Consider the following 21,272-nt stretch of genomic DNA (forward strand, 5'->3'; position numbering starts at 1 on the left):
TGGTAGGGACTTTTCTTTTTCCTTCATTGTATTCCCCAGTACATTATGCAGGGGAAGTCCATAAACATTCCTTGAATTTATTGAATTGACCCTATCTAAAGCAAATTATGCTATTGATTTGGCTTTGTATTTTAAACTGAGTTTCCTCTGATTTGAGAGCAAATTTCTAATTTCTAATTTAATTTTTAAAAGTGGGTCACAATTTTCTTCTGCTGCTTCAGATATCGTCTTGATAAGTAAGTCTTCTTGTGGACTGGTTTCTCTAGAAGTGGACATCTGTCCTGCTTATCTATCAGGCTTTTGTCTTCCCACCCCCTATTACTCATCTAAGAGGATCCTTCAAATGAATTCTAAACCATTTGCTGTGCCCTGATACTTAGAATTTTTTGCCAATTTTCTTCTTAACTGGGGCCTGAATTTTCAAGTTTATTTGTTCTTAAATTTCCTTGCTCCCTTCTTTCTGTTTAAATTCCAGATTACTCTGACGCTACTTCTTTCTTGTTCCCTTTACTATAGTCTGAATACCATACTCCCACTAGCTTATGAAGGTATTGCTGTTGTTTATGGTTAGAACCTGTACTCCAGCACATGTTTCCCCTTCAATTTGTGTATCAGTTTACAGGGACTGACCGTAGTCTGCCTAGTCTCAATGAACTTAACTTTTCCATAATAAGGCATGTGTGTGTGTGCTTTGTTAAATTGGGATTCTGTGGCCTTCCCTTAGGTGTCTTTCTCATATCATTGAGAAAATGTGCTGAATTTCTAATTATTTTTAGTTTAGGAATCCTGTACATGTTTAATCAATTAGATACTACTAGCCGATAATGCTTTCAGATGACATCATTTCTGCATTTAAAGTTCTCTGTGTTGAACTCATTTCACTGGATAGTTATTTCTTTTTTATCTATTCATTTTTAGTAATTAAATCACTCATGATGATACACTATCACTTCATCACAGAGGTTCTCTAGCAGGGGTGATTTTGCCCCATAAGGCACATTTGACAAAGTCTGGAGACATTTTTGGTGCCACAAATGAGGAAACGCTACTGACATCAAATGAACAGAGACCATGGATGCTGCTGAATATTCTGCAGTACACAGGAAGACAAGTCTCCCTACAGCAAACAATGATGTGGCCCAAAATGTCAATAGTGCTGAAGTATAAAGAAACCCTGCTTCTATTATGAGGGACCATTACTGAAATCCTTTGGTGCCTCTTCCCCTTGTTAGGTACATTTTTATTATTTGGGAAAGAAGGAAGCATCTACGTTTCCTCAGACCCACAATTTATCTCTTGTAGTTGGTTATGAATTGGTTTGTGGTGAATGGACAGCTTCCCCAATCTTTTCCTCAGGAAACTGCACTCCAAACTCTTCCCTTTCTTTGTATTCAAAATGAAAGTAGTCAATGGAATCCATCTTACACAGATTTTGTTATTCCTTATCTGTCTTTTATTTATTTGGGTCCCTGTCACCATACAAAGGAAATATAAATCCTGCCTACAGTAGCAACCTAAGCTAATCATTTGCCTCTCCATTGGCCACATGCTTCTCTTCCCCCATTTAAGCTTCATCAAACTATTTACAGTCTCTAGAGAAGTTTCCTTCTCCCTTCCAATACTTCATTGCTCAATTATATGCTATTATGACATATTTATTTATTAGCATTTTATTTCTTTTATCCAGACATACCTTTTTTCTTTTATTAAATGAAGTTACAGCAATGTGTTTTTATCGCCCATGTTTCACTGGTGAGTATGTTATTCAGTTAGTGTTTATTGATCAGCATTTCAATTCATGAAACCTAAAAGGTTGAATTTACTTAATTAAGTATACAACGTATCTTTTGAGGGTAAAGAAGACGTAACTGCTACTTTTGTGTTTTCTTCAATAGGTTTGCCTGAAGAAGATGGATTCTCAAGGTTGTCTGTGAGTGGGACAGCAACTTCATCGTTTCAGAGACATAAGGAAAGTCACACCACTCAGGTAAGCTACCCATAGATAAATAGATATATATTTTTTTGTCATGGGCAGGCTCCAGGAATCAAACCCAGTCTCCAGCTCAGCAGGTGAGAATTCTTGTCACTGAGCCACTATTGTACTGCCCTACCCATAGATATTTGCATAAACAATAATAACTTGAACCTTAAATTATGAACAAGAGAGTCATTATGTTATGACCAAGAACATGTTTTCTTACTGGACTTGAGCATTTATTCCCTAATGCTTACCATCTTACCATTTGTCTCTCTCCTTTACCCCATCTAACTCCAATTTTCTGCTTATTTCAAATAAAGAATAATCTCCAAAAATCTAAAACTGATCATTGGTTTCCAGTGTTTCATTGAAAATATAGTTTCTAATATTGTGATGCATTAAAATCATAATCAGGTGAAGATGATATTAGAACTATTTAACAACATTGATATTCTCTCCACATTCAACTTTAGCCAAAATAGGGAGACTAAATGACAACATGAATATAAAATGTTGAAGTACCTGTGGTTTTATGGCATGCCATTATATCTCACTTACTACTTCCAAATTCCATATAATCCAAATGTGGCATATGATCAGAACACTGTAAAATTAAAATGAAATTACAGTTCGCAAAATGGTATGGCTGCGTTTCAGTGATTTCACATATGTGCTCTAATGTGTTTGGCCTTAAATATTTCACTAGATTAAAGGAAATCATCACCTCAAAAGACAAAAGTATTTTTAAAGGAAAAAGTGTGTATATCACAGAGTTTAATGTTCTTTTCATGTTGAATTAAAAATTATGGCTTTTAAAAGCCATCTTCAAAAATATATATCTTTGCATTAAAGGTGAGATTCTTTTCGCAACAAAGCACACAAAATACTATTAAAGACTTTGTTGTTAATAAGGTTAAAAATGGCTAATTTAATTTGTCAACTTAGCCAGGTTATGTTGTCCAATTGTTTGATCAAGGAAGCAAGGTTGTCACCGTGAGGGTAGTCTGTGGATTTAAGTCCCTCTTCAGTTGCTTCCGTCTATGGCTGATGACATCTTCAATTCACAGAGATTTCCTTTAGCAATGAGAAGAATCTCCTCGTACAATCATCTGGAGGCCTTAAGGGGAGAATTTAGGATTTCAACAGTCAGAAAGAAGAATTTCTATCTCTACCTCAGACAGCCAGCTTCTAGGAGTTCCCAACTTGTGGCTTTTTCTGAGGAATTCATTGTTACCTTCATTGAGTTTCCAGTTTGTGAACTGCCCTATGGAATTCAGACTTGCCAATTCCCATGGTCATGTGAGCCAATTCCTATAAAAAAAAAAAAGTTCCTAATATTTACATTATATATCTATACATACACAAACACTTGTATGTGTGTGTGTGTGTGTGTGTGTGTGTGTGTGTGTATAAATCCTGTCAGTTCTGTTTCTCTGGAAAACCCTGACTAATGCATTGGTCAAAGATAATTCCTTTAGCAGTAGTAATTTTATTTTATTTGAACTTACAAGATAACTTGTATTATGTTACACATCTATGTAAAACTTTGTAAAAGGCCTCAGTCAAGGATCCAGTGATTCCATGAAATCATGTTTATGGAAAATCAACTAGTATTAGTATTATACTATCAGCTGTCATCTGAATATTTGGCATTAGTGCAGGCAAAGCCATAATATCAACTCTAAGATTTTTCTAAATAACACTGATTAGATAGTTCTAAAAATCAATAATTTAACCCTAAAAATAAATCTTACAGTAGGTAATCTGCTGAAATCACTTATACTGATATACAGGCATGGAAATAAAAAGAAAATGGTGATTAGTTGTAATAATAGATTGCCCTAATTTCACCTCTGGTCCTTTGAGATGCATTTGCTTTTCCTTTTAAGCATTATAGATACCTTATATAAGATAATTCACAGGGGAAACTACTTGTAATGAACACTGGTTTAATTTTTATTATAGGATTGACTCCTTGTACTTTATAACATAATGATAGGCCATTTGACATCCTTTCCTGGACTTCTACTACAATGTGGTCCATAGAGAAGAGAAGTAATTTTGAAAGAAGGTACATAAAATAGGCATTTCTGTAACTTTTCTTCTGATTTTTCATGGATTTGGCTAAAAAAACAAAGAAATGGGAAAGGTCATCAGAAATAATTTTCCAGTCTGTTTTCAATGGGGGTTTGTTGTAAAATACAGCTCTGATGAAACCATAACCTCCAGGCATCTTACATTTTCTCAAGGAAATGGTAGGATATTGTTCTAGTTTGCTAGCTGCCAGAATGCAATATACCACAAATAGAATGGCTTTTTAAAAAGGGAACTTAATAAGTTGCTAGTTTACAGTTCTGAGGCCAAGAAAATGTCCCGATTAGGGCAAGTCTATAGAAATGTCCAATCAAAGGCATCCAGGGAAAGACACCTTGGCTCAAGAAGGCCAATGAAGTTCAGGGTCTCTCTCTCATCCGAGAAAGCACATGGTGAACACAGTCATGGTTTCTCCCTCAGCTGGAAGAGCACATGGTGAGCACCACATCATCTGATAGCTTTCTCTCCTGGCTTCCTGTTTCATGAAGCTCCCCAGGAGGCATCTTCCTTGTTCATCTCCAAAGCGCTGGCTGATGGACTCTCTGCTTCATGGTGCTACAGCATTCTCTGCTCTCTCTGAATCTCCATTCTTCAAGATGTTTCCTCTTTTATAGGACTTCAGAAACTTATCAAGACCCACCCAAATGGGTGGAGACATGTCATCACCTAATCCAGTTTAATAACCACTCTTGATTAAATCACATCTCCAGCGAGATGATCTAATTACAGTTTCAAATAGACAGTATTAGATAGGGATTATTCTACCTTTACAAAATGGGATGAGGATTAAAACATGACTTTTCTAGGGTGCATACATCCTTTCAAATGAGCATAGATATATTTCTCGCTTTTGAGAAGCTCTAAGTTATGTGAAACTATACAATTAAGGGCCACATGTCTTTCAGAATTAATCTCTTGTGGGATATTTATTGTTGGAGTATGGGCATATACAAGTATGCTGCATTTTAGATTTTTTTCAACCAATGCAGCTAAATAGAAATTCTATAAAATCAGTCCTGGTCTTATTGGGCATGTAGCAATAACATTAAATGTTGACCAAGAATCAAACCCCTCTTTAAGGGTGCCTAAATTTTAATTGTCATCACAGATTTTTAGTAAAGACCCTTTGAGGAAGATAAAATGCATGGCCTTTAGGATAAATAAAGAAAACAGGAGCTAGATTTAGTAAATTGCCAGAAATCATAGGGAAAAATCACAGAGCCCATAGTTTGAATGAATGTCAACATAACATGCTCTGTTTCTATGAAGGAAACTACCTCAATCCATGCAAAGGAATGCAGGAATCATCCAATGTTTTCATAAAATTGGAAGAATTTTTGGTCCAATAGTAAAGTAGCTATAGCAGAGTTTTGTAAATTTTTTTTTTGGGGGGGCCACCAATCATGCACTTAACTCTCTCATCTCACAGTAAAAATTTGAGGGAAGAGATGCTCCTCTGTCTCACTTTCTTTGAAAACTAGGCAGATATATGTGAGAACACTCTTCAACCAGGCATATCAGCAATGGATTATGCATAATAATGGAGACGCATAATTATGAAAGGGATGAAAAGAATCGATGAGTTTGCAATACTGGTGATATTCATCTGTGGTGGTTGCCTGTAGCTGCAGCCATAGTATAACGGCAGTGGAATATTAGATTCTTTCTAACGTCCAGGTACTGAATCTACTCTGATTCCTGCCCGTTTTTCAAACTCTTTCCTTTATTTTCATGCCTTTCTTTCAACCTTCCACTCAAGTCTGGTGTTTGCAAATAAGAATTTTACTGACATGTTAATCTGATTTCATGGTTATTTTCCATTACTTCTGCTTTATTGACAAACAAATCCTTTTTAAGCATACAAACTCTTAATTTCTTTTTAATTTTCTAACAGGATTACAACTTCGTTTAAATGGCAGTTGCTTCTTTCCTCAAGATAAAGAATACAGATATCATTTCTGTTGTATTCCGTCATAACTTTTATTAATTTGCTAAATATTATGGCTTTACATAAAATTACTAAAATTAAATTCATTTTAAATATTTGAAAATGGTGAAAGCTGGGATGTGACCTGAATTGTGAATATGGCTGTGTTCACTGATGCTTCTTATACAGAAGGCTCAGTAGGTCCATGCTATGAACCATGATGAAATATTCATGACCTTGCCTAGGACTGGGCATAAATAAAACCAGCAGCAAATGTATGATATCATGAAATTACACACACTGCCCTTTGAGTGTGGCTTTGTGGCAATTCTAGAGACCCAGACCTGCAATATTATAAGGTATATAAGCCATTTCAAATTAGTTTTGGAATCAGAGAGCATTTATAAAAATAATATGCCATTTATCTTCTTATCATTTTATGAGATTTAAAAAAATTGTGTAGTTTGTCATGATGCAATCCTTTAGAAGTAGCTCAGTGATGAAAGACACAGAAGTGAATGAAATGCTGAGGATATCTTCCAACCCAGAATGACTTCTTAACATTTTTAGCTGTGATTGCAACCCTCTGCTGACTCAGACATGGACCAGGTAACCTGACCCAGGATTGCCCACGGATTATAAATAGAGCAAAAGAATAAAAGGTACAGGGAGCAGAAAATGCTAAAGACAGGATAGCAGCAGAAGGGAATGGATAAAATGCTTAGTGCTTGTCCTTGGCATAAAAATTACTAGTTACACATCTGTTTAGGAGTCCGCAGTTGACATTGAAAATTGAGATGTTTTCCTTTTTTCATTTGAGCATTACTTAGTTATATTTTCACTACAGTTTAAGCCCCAGCTTTTACTCTGTGCCTTTTTATTTCTCAAAAGTCTGTACTCCACAGTAATATTCATCTATTTATTATCTCTTATTTTCATTTTGGGCATTTATCATATTGTTGTCAAACTTTTAAAAAATATTCTTTTGTTGCCTTTTAGAAAGCATAGAAATTTATTGTTAATATCTGTCATTTCAAATACTCATTGTAAGAAATCATTGATGGTCTCTGATTTAAAAAAAAAAATGTGGCAGCGAAGCACCCAAGGACATAATAAATATCTAGCCCCACTCCCAATAGAGCTGGCAGTGAAAGCCATAACGTAATCAATATGCAATTGATCCACATGGAGAAACAAATGGTTATGTGGTTTATTTTACCGAACCATCAAAGAAACCTTTTTGTAATGTCATACAGTGGCAAAATTAAGAGTTGCAGGGCACTGAATAAACCTAAAGCCTGCTTCCTATTTTCATTTTATTTGTCATGTGGACTGTTCCAAATACATTATAGTATTTAATAAACTGTGTATTTAATAAAATAATAAAATATAGACATGATTAGTTTAATTATTAAGATATAATTCTAAAGCATATGTCAGGAAACAGAACTTAGAGAACCCTTTAGAAAGGAAGAAAAAGCATAGATTTTATATGCACTCTAGAAACAGAAGGGGACGGGCACAGGAAAGCTTTCACACTGCCCAGGTTTCAGGGAATCTGTATTCACCATTCATGATGTATATAGGATATGCAAGAAATGAAAGCAGTTAATTTAATTTGATGGTATGAGTTCAATGACAGAATTTTCAACAGAAAGTGCCATATACTGTATAAATAGGAATTTGGAAAATAAAAAAAAAAAAAAACCTATTTTATCTCAATTTCCCTTCATGAAATCACACTAAATGTATATACTAAATGAATTCATATGTATACTGTTATTTATTGTAAGTTAAGAGATTGACTATTTAATATCAACCAGGTGAATGCAATTGTGTGTGTGAAATTTTTAAAGAAGGAAAAAGCAGAATGGTGACCATGTTTTTAAAGAGAAAAATGGTCTTGGAATATCTCTGCATGCTCACCTTCTAGATGGGAAAACTGCAATTAGCCAACACTTTTGCTCTGAACCGGGAATAGCAATGCAGCAGAAAAAAATGTGGTAAATTCTAAATTCTAGTTAACTTATGAAATTTGATATCAACTTAATTAATTTAATTAATTTTTAAAAGTTAAGAAAAGAAAGGAAAGAAGAGTAAAAAAAAGAGAATTAGGTAAGAATTTCATGTCTATTATTTAACAGTCAATTGTAGACTATAGTAATTGTTCTTCAGGATTGATTAAAGAAAATATATGTAAAGTGCCCAACATGCAGCCTTAAATATTCTAGGTGCTCAGAAGAAAATTCCTGCTATTATTATCATGATTGTCTTTTTTCTCAGGGTCAGTATCCTGAATGCCAGATCTGACTCTAACATAGAAGATGCTCTCTAAAATATGTAGGAGATTAAGATGAATCAGCAGTACCCAACACTAAACAGGAATTAATTTTTTGTAATTTTTAACTTTTTTTAATTGTATAGTATAACATATACACAAAGCAAAGAAATAAAAAAGGAATAGTTTTCAAACCACTCTTCAACAAATGGATACAGGACAGATCCCAGAGTTTGTCATAGGCTACCGTATGATCCTCTCATATTTTTCCTTCTAGCTGCTCCAGGATATAGGAGGCTAAAGGGCTTAAATATTTAACATCACAGTCGACTTTTTTCCTTCTTTTTTTTGTGGAAAATAACATACATGCAAAAAAGCTGTAAATTTCAAAGCACAGCACCACAATTAGTTATAGAACATATTTCAGAGTTTGACATGGGTTACAATTCCACAAATTTAGGTCTTCACTTCTAGCTGCTCTAAAATACTAGAGACTAAAAGAGATACCAGATTCAGCATTCATATTCATTTGTTAAGTCCTACCTTCTCTGTAAAACTCCACCATCACCCTTGATCTTTCCATCCCTTTCTTTAGGAGTGTTTGGGCTATGGCAATTCTAAATTTTTCACATTGGAAAGGTCTTTCACTAATACGGAATAGGGAACTGGAACTATCTGATGTTCTGGAGAGGTTGGGCTAGATTTCGGGACTTGTCTGGACCAGGGACCCAACCGGAGGTTGTAGGTCTCTGGAAAGTTACTCTAGTGCATGGAAACCTTGTGGAATATTATATATTGCCCTAGATGTTCTTTAGGATTGGGAATGTCTGGAATGGTCCTGGTTGGGGGTTGGCAGGTTATGATAGGTAGCAAGGTCTAACTGAAGCTTGCATAAGAGCAACCTCCAGAGTACCCTCTAGACTCTGTTAGAAGTCTCTCTGCCACTGATACTTTATTAGTTATCATTTTCCCTCTTTTGGTCAGGATGGAATTGTTGATGCCACGGTACCAGGTCTGGATTCATCCCTGGGAGTCATCTCCCAAGGTGCCAGGGAGACTTTCACCCCTGGATGTCATGTCCCACATGGGGGGAGGGCAGTGATTTCACTTGCAAAGTTGGGCTTAGAGAGAGTGAGGCCACATCTGAACAAACTTACCTGGAATTTTGATAAAATCTGTCCTACATGTGATTTTAGAAATGTTTGATTATGGAATACTATAAGCTTACAAAATCATAGTGATGACTAAAACACCCAACTTCAACAAATTTTGACATTTTGCCTTATTTTCCTTAGAGCCTATTTTTAGAGAAATTTACATTCCAGTTCTTGATCCCATCACTGCCTGGCAAGCCAGAACTGAATCACTGTCTTGAGTTAGCACATAACCCACCCCCATCCATGTTCATACATTTACTACATATGTATATATCCATACAGAATATAACTGATGCTTTGCATGTTTTAAAACATAAATAAATTTTTTATTACATACAGATTGCTCTGCATTTTTTTTCCATTTTGATATATGTAGCTCTCATTTGTTGTTTTATTCTGAATATTAGCCCAAGTTTAAATATAAAACCCTAGGGTTGAGATGTGAAAGGCTTGGCAATACTAAGAAATTTCTGATGATACCCAGGCACCTGGTTAATGCCACGTTGCATTCATATTCCTTCTGTAAGTTAGGCAGGGAGCAAACTAATGGGCGACAGGAACACACACCTCTGTTGTGAAGAATGGGCCTCATATCCCCTGGCCAGAAGAGCAAATGGTCTTGTGATATCTCATCTAGAAGGTAAGCATGCATAGATATCACAAGACCATTTTTCTCTGGTCCTAGGATGAGTGGTGACCTCTGACAGCCAGAATGTCTTACTCCAGGTCTCCCCAGTATGGTTGGAGTTGGCTCGTTGGCTCTGTGTTGTGATCAGAAAGCCCAATTCAGCAATCTCCTGGAGAGAAGAAGGGAAATGGGTGCTCAAAGGCTCAACAACAATAAGACAGGTTGAACTTTTACTCTAAAACTTCCTAGGAGAGTTTACAACATTCAAGAGTACTAGCATAGATTCTTACTGGCACCTATATAAACAAATGCTCATATTACCTGGTTCTTATATGTACACATATCTTCTCCATTTAAAACTTTTCTCAAACGCAGTTCAAAAAGAAGTTTCACATGAACAAGTACAATAGTTAGAATTCACAAGATATGGTGAAAAATCTCTATCAAAAACAAGTTTGCAAGTTATCTCTCTTACAAACAATGTTGCAGTGAACATCATTGAGCATGTCTCTAACGCGTAAATGCAAAAATTTTCCAGAGGTTCCTCCTAAAATGGAAATGTTGAGTTTGGAAGGGTGTGGACAGGGCATGAGCATTTTCAAGAGTTACTGCTAAAGTATTCTCCAAAATGGTTCCCATTATTCCTGGTAAAGACTTGGTTTAATGAGTCATAGTTTTTGCCAATGTGATAGTCATAAAATGGATCTTGTTATGGTTTTGTTTTACATTTGCTTGTTTATTTGTTTTACATTTACATTTTTTATTTGTTTTATGATTGTTATTGGGTTTTTTTTTCATATGTTCTCTGAATTGGCAGCCAGAATATTGCCATTTCCTAATTGACTTGCGTGAATTTCTTGTTGATTTAGAGGAATTTTTAATATATTCTGCATAATATTCCTGGTTAGTTATGTTAGTTATATGCCTGGCAAACAACTTTGAGGATGGTGTTTTACTGGTCGGTCTAACTAGCATTTATTTCATTGATTTTCTCTATTGCTTTCCTGATTCCTTGATTTCTTTCTCTTTATTATTTCTTTTTGTGTTAGTCAGGGATCTCTAGAGAAACAGAACCAACAGAAGAAGTTTATAAATATGAAATTTATAAAGGTGTTTCATGCAGCTGTGGGAATGGAGGAGTCCAAAATCCATTGGGCAGGCTGTGAAGCTGGCAGCTCCAATGAAGGATCTGGATGAACTCCACAGGAGAAGTTTGCTGGCTGAGAAAGCAGTGAAAGAGTCTTTTTCCCTTCCTTAAAAGCATTCAACTGATTGGATTATCTCATTGTGGGGCCACACCTTGATTGATCCTAGACATAATTAACCACAGAGACAATCAGCTGACTGATAATTTAGAAGACCAGCCCTCCATTTTATCAACCAGACAAAAAATATTCTTGCAGCAATGGTCAGGCCGATGCTTGCCTGACCAGGCAACTGGGCATCATCACTTCACCAAGATGACACCAGAACCTATCACATTTTTCTTCTGTTTACTTTGGTCTAATTTGTTCTTTTTGTAGTTTCTTTATAGAAAGCACGGACCATTAACCTTTCTTTTGTTCTAAAGAAAGTATTTCATGCTACCTATTTCAATCTAAACACTGTTTTAGCTATCGCCCACAAAGTTGAATAATTTTTCTTTCATTTACATTCAATTAAAAATATTTTCTAATATCTCTTGAGACTTTCTGTTTGACTCATGTTGTTTACTTTCCAAATATTAGAGAATTTTCCAGATATCTTTCTGATACTGATTTCTAGTGAACCCTATTATGATCCAAGAAAATACATTGTATTATTTCAATTATATTAAATTAATTACAGTTTTATGGCCCTAGGTTTGGTCTGTCTTGGTGAATGTTCCAAGCACACTTGAGAATAATGCTTATTCTACTGTAATTGGGTTGGAATGTTCTGTAAATATCAACTAGGTCAAGTTGTCTGATAGCGTTGTTCAGCTCTCTCTCTGTTTTTTATTTTATGTCCCATTTCCTATCAACTTCTCCAATTATAATTGTGGTTTTGTCTACATTTCCGTTCAGTTTTTGTTTCATGTACTTTGAAGTTCAAAGCTGCACACACCTTTAAGATTGTTACATTGTTTTAGTGACTGGACCCTTTTATCATTATGCAGTATTTTCTTTATTCCTCATAATATCCCTTGTTCTGAAATCAACTTTGCCAGAATTTAATATAGCTACTCGATCATTCTTTTGATTTTTGTTGATAAGATGTGTCATTCTTTTACCATTTTTTAAACAACTCTATTGAGATTTAGTTCACATAGCATACAGTTCATCCCTCTAAAATGTGTAGTTCACTGCTCTTTAGTAAGTTCTCAGCATTGTGTAGTCATCACTACAATCTAATTTTAGAACACATTCATGCTCCCCCCAGAAAAACTTCTGTCTCTTTACTTTTTTGTTTCTTTTTTTGTGGGGGGGGGGGGGGCGGGGAAGAGGGGCTAGAATCAAACCCAGGTCGCCTATATAGCAGGTGAGCACTCTACCACTGATCCACCTGTGAGCCCTCTGTTCCTTTATTGTAACTGATTGCCATCACTGTATTTATCCTGGGATTTTTGTAGACAGCATATAAATATATATTGTATATTTTTATGAAATCTAACAACCTTCGTGTTTAGATTGGTGTGTTCAGACCATTTACATTTAAGTCTAGTTCATTTATCATACTATTCAAAAATCTCAGTTTCCTTATTGATCCCCTATTTAGAGGTTCTGTCCATTGATGAGAGCGGGGATTTGAAGTCTCCAACTATTATGATAGAAGTGTCTATTACTCCCTTCAGTGTTGTCAGTGTTTGTCTCGTGCATTTTGGAGAACTTTGATTTGGTGCATAAAATTTATGATTGTTATGTCTTTTTGTTGAATTTTTCCTTTTATTAATACATAATGTCCTTCTTTGTCTCTTTTAATTGTTTTACATTTGAAGTCTAATTTTTTTGATATTACTATAGTGACCCCTGCTCTTTTCTGGTTGTTGTTTGCATGAAATACCTTTTCCCAACCTTTTGTGTTCAACCTATTTTTGTCCTTGGATTTAAAGTGAGTCTTCCATAGACTGCATATAGATGGGTCATGTTTTATTTCAATCCATTCTGCCAGTCTGTATCTTTTCTTTTTTTTTTTTTTTAACATGGGCAGGCACCGGGAATCGAACCCGGGTCCTCGGGCATGGCAGGCAAGCACTCTTACCTGCTGAGCCACCGTGGCCCACCCCAGTCTGTATCTTTTGATTGGGGAGCTCAATCCATTAACATTTAGTATTATTACTGTAAGACAGTACTTTTTTCTACCATTTTGGCTGTTATATGTCACGTCTATTTTTTTTCCTCTTTTTACCTTTACTAATAGTCTTCACTTCTATACTCTTCTCCAGCCCTCTTTTTCCTGCCTTTTCCTATCTGTCTATATTCCTCCCTTTAGTATTTCTTGTAGAGGTGGTCTCTTGGTCACAAATCCTCTCAGTGATTGAAAATATTTTAATTTCCCCCTCATATTTGAAGGACAGTTTTGCTGAGTGAAGAATTCTTGGTTGGCAGTTTTTCTCTTACATAATTTAAAATGTATCATACCGCTGCCTTCTCACTTCATCGGTTTCTACTGAGAAATCCACACATAGTCTTTTTGAGCTTCCTTTGTATGTAATGGATTGCTTTCCTCTTGCTGCTTTCAGAATTCTCTCTTTGTCTTTGACATCTCATGATGTGATTAGTAAGTGTCTTGAAGTATGTCTATTTGGATCTATTCTGTTTCAGATATGCTGCACTTCTTGGATATGTAATTTTATGCCTTTCATAAGAGATCAAAATTTTTCAGTAATTATTTCTTCCATTATTCTTTCTCTTCTTCTTCCCTTCTCTTCTCCTTCTGGGACACCCATGACATGTAAATACATATGTTTCATGTTGTCATTCAATTCCCTGAGATCCTGCTCATATTTTTCCTTTCTTTACTGTATATTTGCTTTTTATGTCAGATGTCAGATGTACAGTCCTCTAGTTCACTAGTCCTTCCTTCTGTCTCTACAACCTTGTCGTAGGTTTCCAGTTTTTTTCTTTCATCTCTTCTATTGTGCCTTTCATTCCCATATGTTCTGTGATTTGTTTTTTCAAACTTTTGAGCTCTTCTTTATGTTCACCCAATGTCTTCTTATATCCCCCCTCAACTCATTGATTTGATTTTTGGTGAGCTTTTGCATGTCTGTTCAAACATCCTGAATTAATTTTTTCAATTTTTGAATCTCCTTTGAAGTGTTGGTTTGTTCCTTTGACTGATATGGCTCTATTTTCCTAGTATGACTTGTTATTTTCTGCTGGTTTCTAGATATTTGATTTCCTGAATTACTTTATTCTGTAGGTTATTTGCACTCTTTTACCGAGATTTTCTTGCTGAATGGTTTTGTTCTCTACCTATTCTTTGACATTCAGTTCAATATATCATAGAATTTTAGTATAGATTCTGTTTAACTGAATATTTTCAGTTCTTGTTTTTCTATTTTTTGCCTGGCCTATATAGAGCCTTTTTTTGAGGAGGAGAAGGAGGGTCTCCTAAGATATTATTGACCTCCATCACATTTTCTGAGACCAGACAAACTCACATATCAGAAGGAGAGAATAGCCAGCATTAGTTTTCCCTGAGGATGAGAGACCCAAAAAGTTTTCAGACTTTCCTGTGATGCCTCTAGACTCTGTGCTTTACCTATCCTGCCCAGCATGTGGCACCTGTCTGCCAATGGCTTCCCACCAGCTTAAAGTGATGAGGTGCCTTTAATTTCAGCAGACTCTCCCTGCCAGGGGCGTACTTGAAACAGAGGTGATGTAATTGGTGGACTTTGACTGCTTCTGTTTTCCAGCCCCTATGGCCTGAATTCTTTGAAGGAAGGATTCCACTTGAGCTGGGCCCCACCCCTCTTTACCTGGGGAAGATATACCCTTGGGTATTAACCCCTTTCACCTGACTAGTTTGTATCCCAGACATCCCTAGGTCCATCTTTGCCTGGGGCAGTGCTTGAGTCTGAGAATAGCTGAAGTTCTACCTAATGAGCTATTAAGAAGTAAAAATAATAATAATAATAATAATAATAATAATAATAAGCCTTTTCAGAGCCAGACCCCCCTCCTTGCATTTGCCAATCAGAAGTTTGAGTTGGTATGTGGCTCTATGACTTTTTCCAGTATTTTGTGCTGTGCAACTCAAAAAGCCTGTGTTTTTATTTTTTGTTTTTGTTTTTGTTTTGTTTTGTTTTTACTATCAGCCCTTCTCTGCTGAGGCAAAAACTCCTAGTTTCTTTAGTGCTTATTCTGGGTTTGTCTGTGCTGGGGGCCTGTTTTCAGTAGTCAGAATTTTTAAATTAATTCTGCAATTATAGCTTGGTACTAGCAAGGTCTGTTCCTTCCCCCTCAGGGAATCAGCCTGCCATGCCTGTGAGGGAGGGGTGCTAGCTTCCACAGCTTAGGGGATTTTCAGTTCTGTGTGGGATCTCAGCTCTTCTGCCTGGTCCAGATTGGAGTATACTGTGTGTCTGCTCACTGATGTTCCCTCACCAGTTGTTCTGAACCATTATGACTATGTAGCTTTGAAGGACAAAATAAATTCCACATCTCACTATGCTGCCCTCTTGCACTGCCTCTCCCATTTTGTCCCACCTTCCCACCTGTCCCACCTTCCCCTGCCTCTCCCCATTTACATTTTAATATGATTTTTAATGTGATTGAATTTAAGTCTATCAGTTTTAATTTTTTTCTATTTATCCCCACTCTTTTTGTCTTCTGTTTCCCCTTTGATTCCTTCTTTTGGGTTATATGACTGTTTCAAAATTTTAATTTATCTATTGTTATTTTGATTATATGACTTTGCATTATTTTGACCGGTTGCTCTAGAGATTACAAGTGCATCCATAACTTTTCACAGCCTGCTTACAGTCAACTTATACTCATCCCTTTACATCCTACCACTGACCTTTATGTTATAGTTGTCACATGTATTGCTTCTACATATATTAAAACTCCCCAGACAATGTTATAATTTTTGCTTTCAAATGTCATACATATTTTAAAGAAACTTGAGTGGGAAAAATAATCTGTTTTATTTATCCCAACATACCATTTCTGCTGATCTCCTTCAATTCTGGCATTCTAGATTTCCCTCTGCTGTCACTACCCATCAGCCTGAAGAACTTCCTTTAGCATTTCATTTAGTGCAGGTTTGCAGGCAATGTATTCTCTTAGTTTTCTTTACCCTGAGACTGTCTTTATTTTGCCTTCATTCTCCAAGTTTTGATTCTCATTTACAAATAACTAGCTTTGGTTTACTTTTCAGAGTCCTCAGATGATTTTTTATTTTGTCCAAAGTTTTTAGTTGTAATTAATCAGTGAGAAAAATAAGCTATATTGGGCTAACCCCATCTTAGCCAAACTTAGGGTATTTTTAATTAAGCAGAAATTTATAATTTTCATATCATCAAACAGATTACTACCTACCACTATGGTTGTGATTCTGTTGTCCTGTTCAAGAAATTCTTTCTTCCCCTACTGTGTTAATGGGATTTTCCTGTGTATTTTTCAATATTTATAAGTTTGCTTATTGCCTTTAGGATTTTAAACACCTGGGCTTTATTTTTAAGAGTGGTATGCTAGCAATACAATTTTATATTTTATATATATATATAAACAATTACTCCACATCTTTTACAATGCAATGGCAACCTAACTACTAATGCTTCTTATGCCGCCATATTTGGACTTTTCTCTCTGTTTATCTATAACCTTCCAGATTTCTCTTTCATGTTATTTTCCTCTTTAATGCCTTCCCTGCACACCCCTTCTATAACATTAATTACCACTATAACTTTGTTCCAGTAACTCTATAATACTTTTCTCTTTTATGTAACATATTTAGTTGTATTATCCCACTTGTGTATGTAGCCCTTGATAGACTTTTGAGCTTATTGATTATGCATATTCCCAACACTCGAAAAATGCCATTTTGACTTAATCATCAACCAGTGGCAACCTCAGAAGAATTACAAAAAGGAAACTGATATAATTTTTCCTAACTTTATCAAATATTTTAATTCAGTCTGTGTTAAGAAATACGTCAAAAAGCTTGGCAAATAGAATCATAGGCAGTTGTTTAACTAGAGAGTATTACAATGAAATCGCATCTCATATAGCGCTTAGGTCCTAAGTCCTCATGCAAGGTAATGTAAAAGTCACATACCATGAAAACGACTCTGGAAGATCACTCATATTGCTCATAAAATGCAATATACACGGTTTTAATGCATATCTGTGTATATATATATATGTATATATATATATATATATATATATAAACACTGTACTATGACATGCATATATTTATGCATTATGTATGAAACAACCAATAGTATATAGTAATGCATGTATAGTTTTTTTTAATTCAAAGGGTGTTAATTGCATATAATTAAATTTTCAGAAGTTTACTCATTTGTTCAACAGAAATGTATTGTGAACCTACTTGTATGAGGTACAGGTCTACAAAACAGATATCCTTTGGTCTACAAAACAGGTATTCTTTGGTCTACAAAACAGGTATACTCACCATCATGAAAGTTAAATTCTAGAAGGAGAAATTAAACAATACCCAATAAGTAAAATATGTAGTATTGTAAGAGGCAATGAGACATTTTAAAAGAACAGATAAAACAAGGCTTTCAGAACTACAAATGTCAAGGGTGGTGTGGAGAAAGGCTGGGTTGAGTGGAGTCAGGTGGTCAACAAAAGGAGATCAAGGAGTTAGTCATGTTGATGTTGAGGGAGCACATTCCAGGCTGAGGGAATAGCGAGGACATGAAGTCGGAGCATGCCTCTATTGCAGGATGGCAAATATAGCTAGAATTGAGTGAATGCTATGGAGAGCAGCAGGAAAATGAAGCGTGAGGGAATGGAGGCAGACCATGTAAAGGTGTCTTATTTTCCTAGGGCTGCTGGATGGTTTAAACAACAGAAATTCATTGTCTCACACTTCTGAAGGCTTGAAGTGTCAGCAGAGCCAATGCCTCCTCTGAAGTCTGTAGAAAGGAATTTATTCCCTGCCTCTTTCCTGGCTTCTGGCAGTGGCTTGGAAGCAATCTGTGATGTTTTCTGCCTCATTCATCATGTGGTGTTCTCCCTTCTGTCTGTTTCCAGTTCTCCCTTTATTATAAGGGCAAGTCTTAATCTATTAGACCCCACTCTATTCCAGTTTGGCCTCTTCTTAACTAAAAGCACCCATGATGATGCTGTTTCCAAATAGGGTCGCATTCATAGAACAGGTGGTTAGGGCTTGCATATGTCTTCAGAGAGACACAGTGTAACTCATAACATAATAAAAGGCTATAGATTTTATAGAATTAAACAGGGAACCATTGTAACCATTGTAGAATTTTGAGCAGAAGAGTTACATGATCTGGCATTATGTTAACGGCATCGCTCTGACTGATGTGTTCAGAATAAACTGTAAAATGGATAAGAGTAAAGGTATGGCAACCAGTTGGAGTAAGCCAGGTAAAAGAAAACTGTGGCTTAGATCATGGTTGGTAAAGAAGAGTGTTTCAGTTTTCTAAAACTGCCAGAATGCAGTATACCGTATGTGGGTTGGCTTTTACAATTAGGCTTTATTAGCATATAAATTTACAATTCTAAGGCCATAAAAATGTCCAAATTACAGTATCAACTGAATGATACCTTCTCCAAAGAAAGGCTGCTGGAATCTGGGATTCCTTATCAAATGGGAAGCGCATGACCGACATGTGCTTGTCCTTCTCTCCTGAGTTTCATTGCTTTTGGCTTCTGGCTTCAATGGCTTCCTCTCTCAGCAACTCTGGGAGCTCTACCTCTCCAAACTTCTCTGGGTGTTTCTCTGAGCTCTCTGAGCTTTTCCTGTCTTTTATTCTCTCACAAAGGATTCCAGAGAAAGGATCAAGACCCATCTTGAATGGGCTGGTCACCTCTCAGTTGCAATAACCCAACTAATGTCTTTCATCCATAATAGGTCTACACCCACTAGAATAGACTAAAAGAACATGGCCTTTTCTGGGGTACATAGCAACTCCAAACTACCACAAAGGGATGATTCTGGATATAATTTAAAAGCCAAGTCAACAGTCCACAGGATTTTTCTGATAAATTGTAGGGTATGAGAAAAAAAAGAAACAGTATCACTCAAAAATTTCTAGCCTTTGTAACTCAATGAATGGAATAACCATGAAACAAAATGAGGATAATGATTGGTAGAGTCATGTGGGAGACCAGAAGTTCCATTTCAGACATGTTGGAGATCTCACTTACACTTCCTAGTAGACATGTTGAGTTTCAGCTATGTCTATGAGTGTGGGATTCAAGGGAGAGGTCTAGACTAGATATACGAATTTGTGAATTATAGCATATGGATGTTATTTAGATCCCTAAAATTAGATGAGCCCTACAAGGACATAAATGAAAGCAGAGAAGAAAAAGTTCTACCTCTACCATGAACACACCAGAGACAGGAAAAGGATTCACCAAAGGAGACTCAGAGGAAGGAATGACTTGTACTGAAGCTGAAAAACCAAGAAAATGCAGTATTCTCATGGCCAAGTGAATCAAGTATACTAGAAGGAAGGAGGGATAGGCTATTTTCAATGTTCTTGATAAATCAAGTAAAATAATTATTGAAGAAGTGAACACTGGCTTTTGCAAATGGAGGTTATTGATAACTCAGACTGAAGCCATTTTATTGAAATGGTGAGGAGAAAGTCTGACTGAAATTTATATTTGTTCTTGAAGCTAGTTGTTGACTAGCAATATAAGTGCATGGCTTAAGCAAAGTCTGGCAACATAATATAAAGAAATATGATAAATATAAATAAAATATGGGCATTTGTTTTTTATGTGTTTGTGTTTTAACCAACCATCTACATCAAATCAGTAGAGCAAATGGCACCTGGGAAATAGTACAGAATTTACCTGAAGTTGGTAAATTAAAGAAAGGCAAATAAAATCAAATTCTCTAGAAGGACTTAAGGATGGCAAAAGATACTAAACAGATGAAATTTTTGACAGGTAGCTGCAAATAACCATAAGTTAATAATTAAGTGTGATATCATAAAGTACAGTTTCCTTAGGATTAGGGTAATACAGAGTATTGGTGATGGCTTTCTTAGTACCAATTCACTGAAGTTTGATATATATAGCCATATATCACTTTTCTAGTTAACAATCATTCCAAATTCTAACATGTAATACAAAATAACTTTTAATCAGAAATTTATATCTGTAAGGAGTTTAGAACAAATAATAAAAGAATAAATTACTTGTAAATTACCTTTCCTTAATATTAGTACCTAAATGTGTCTTGTTTGTTGATTGCTTCGTGTTGTTGTTTTTGTACTGTGTTTTGGGGGCTTTTCTCTGGTTTATAGCAGTATTAAGTTTTAGAATGTGCAATAAAAAAAAAACCTGTTGCTTTTCTGACTGATAAAGGTCACAAAAAATCATTCAATCAAATTTTGATAAAGAAACCATTGGAAATATTCAATATCATCTTTTACTTTGACTAGTTACATATTGTTTATAGAAGATGTCAATGAGCATTTCATCAAGCAATGCAAATCAGAGTACTTGTTTCATCAAGAAAAATGGAGAATTATGACCAGTGTCTTAGTAGTTCTTCAATCTGTTATATCAGTGTTTCTAGTTTTAGATTATGATAATGCCAGTGAATGGAACTTGGACTGAGGGTAGCAATGCCCAGTTGCTATATTTAAAAGATAACTGGATTAACAAGAAAACGTTTGTGGTTGCTGGGAATAGGTAAACCCCAAAGGTCAGTTATACAGAACTTGGATGTACTGGAAATACCCAAGTAATAGCTTATTCAGGGACACAATGAAAGGCCAAGAAAAGGAATTGCATACACCATTTACACAAATGTCTTCTTGGGCTTTCAATAACATAACTATTCTGAGTTAAAAAGTCAATATGTGAGACAGTCTTACAATTTAAAGGTGACCTGAAATGTTTACAATGCTGAACATGTGAAGGAGATGAAGAACTCATTCATAAGTAACTACTTTTCAAAAATATGTACTGGCAATGTTAGGGAAATAAAAATGCGGAAAATGGATATTTCTTACAGAAATAAAACAATTTACTTCACTGGTGTTTTAAATGGCTATCAAACTT

The 21,272-nt window shown here is 35.6% G+C and overlaps 1 protein-coding gene across 7 annotated transcripts in view; it reads left to right on the plus strand.

The window, feature by feature from the left end:
* MYO16 (myosin XVI) overlaps positions 1-21,272 on the plus strand; it is a 717,568-nt gene that overhangs the window by 681,466 nt on the left and 14,830 nt on the right. For all 7 annotated transcript variants that reach the window (XM_077158660.1, XM_077158661.1, XM_077158656.1 and 4 more), the window contains one exon: positions 1,896-1,987. In XM_077158660.1, the coding sequence (XP_077014775.1) occupies positions 1,896-1,987 (92 nt within the window). The remainder of the gene's footprint in view (positions 1-1,895; positions 1,988-21,272) is intronic.

This window comes from Tamandua tetradactyla, chromosome 4, assembly GCF_023851605.1.
Source record: "Tamandua tetradactyla isolate mTamTet1 chromosome 4, mTamTet1.pri, whole genome shotgun sequence".
Lineage (NCBI taxonomy): Eukaryota > Metazoa > Chordata > Mammalia > Pilosa > Myrmecophagidae > Tamandua > Tamandua tetradactyla.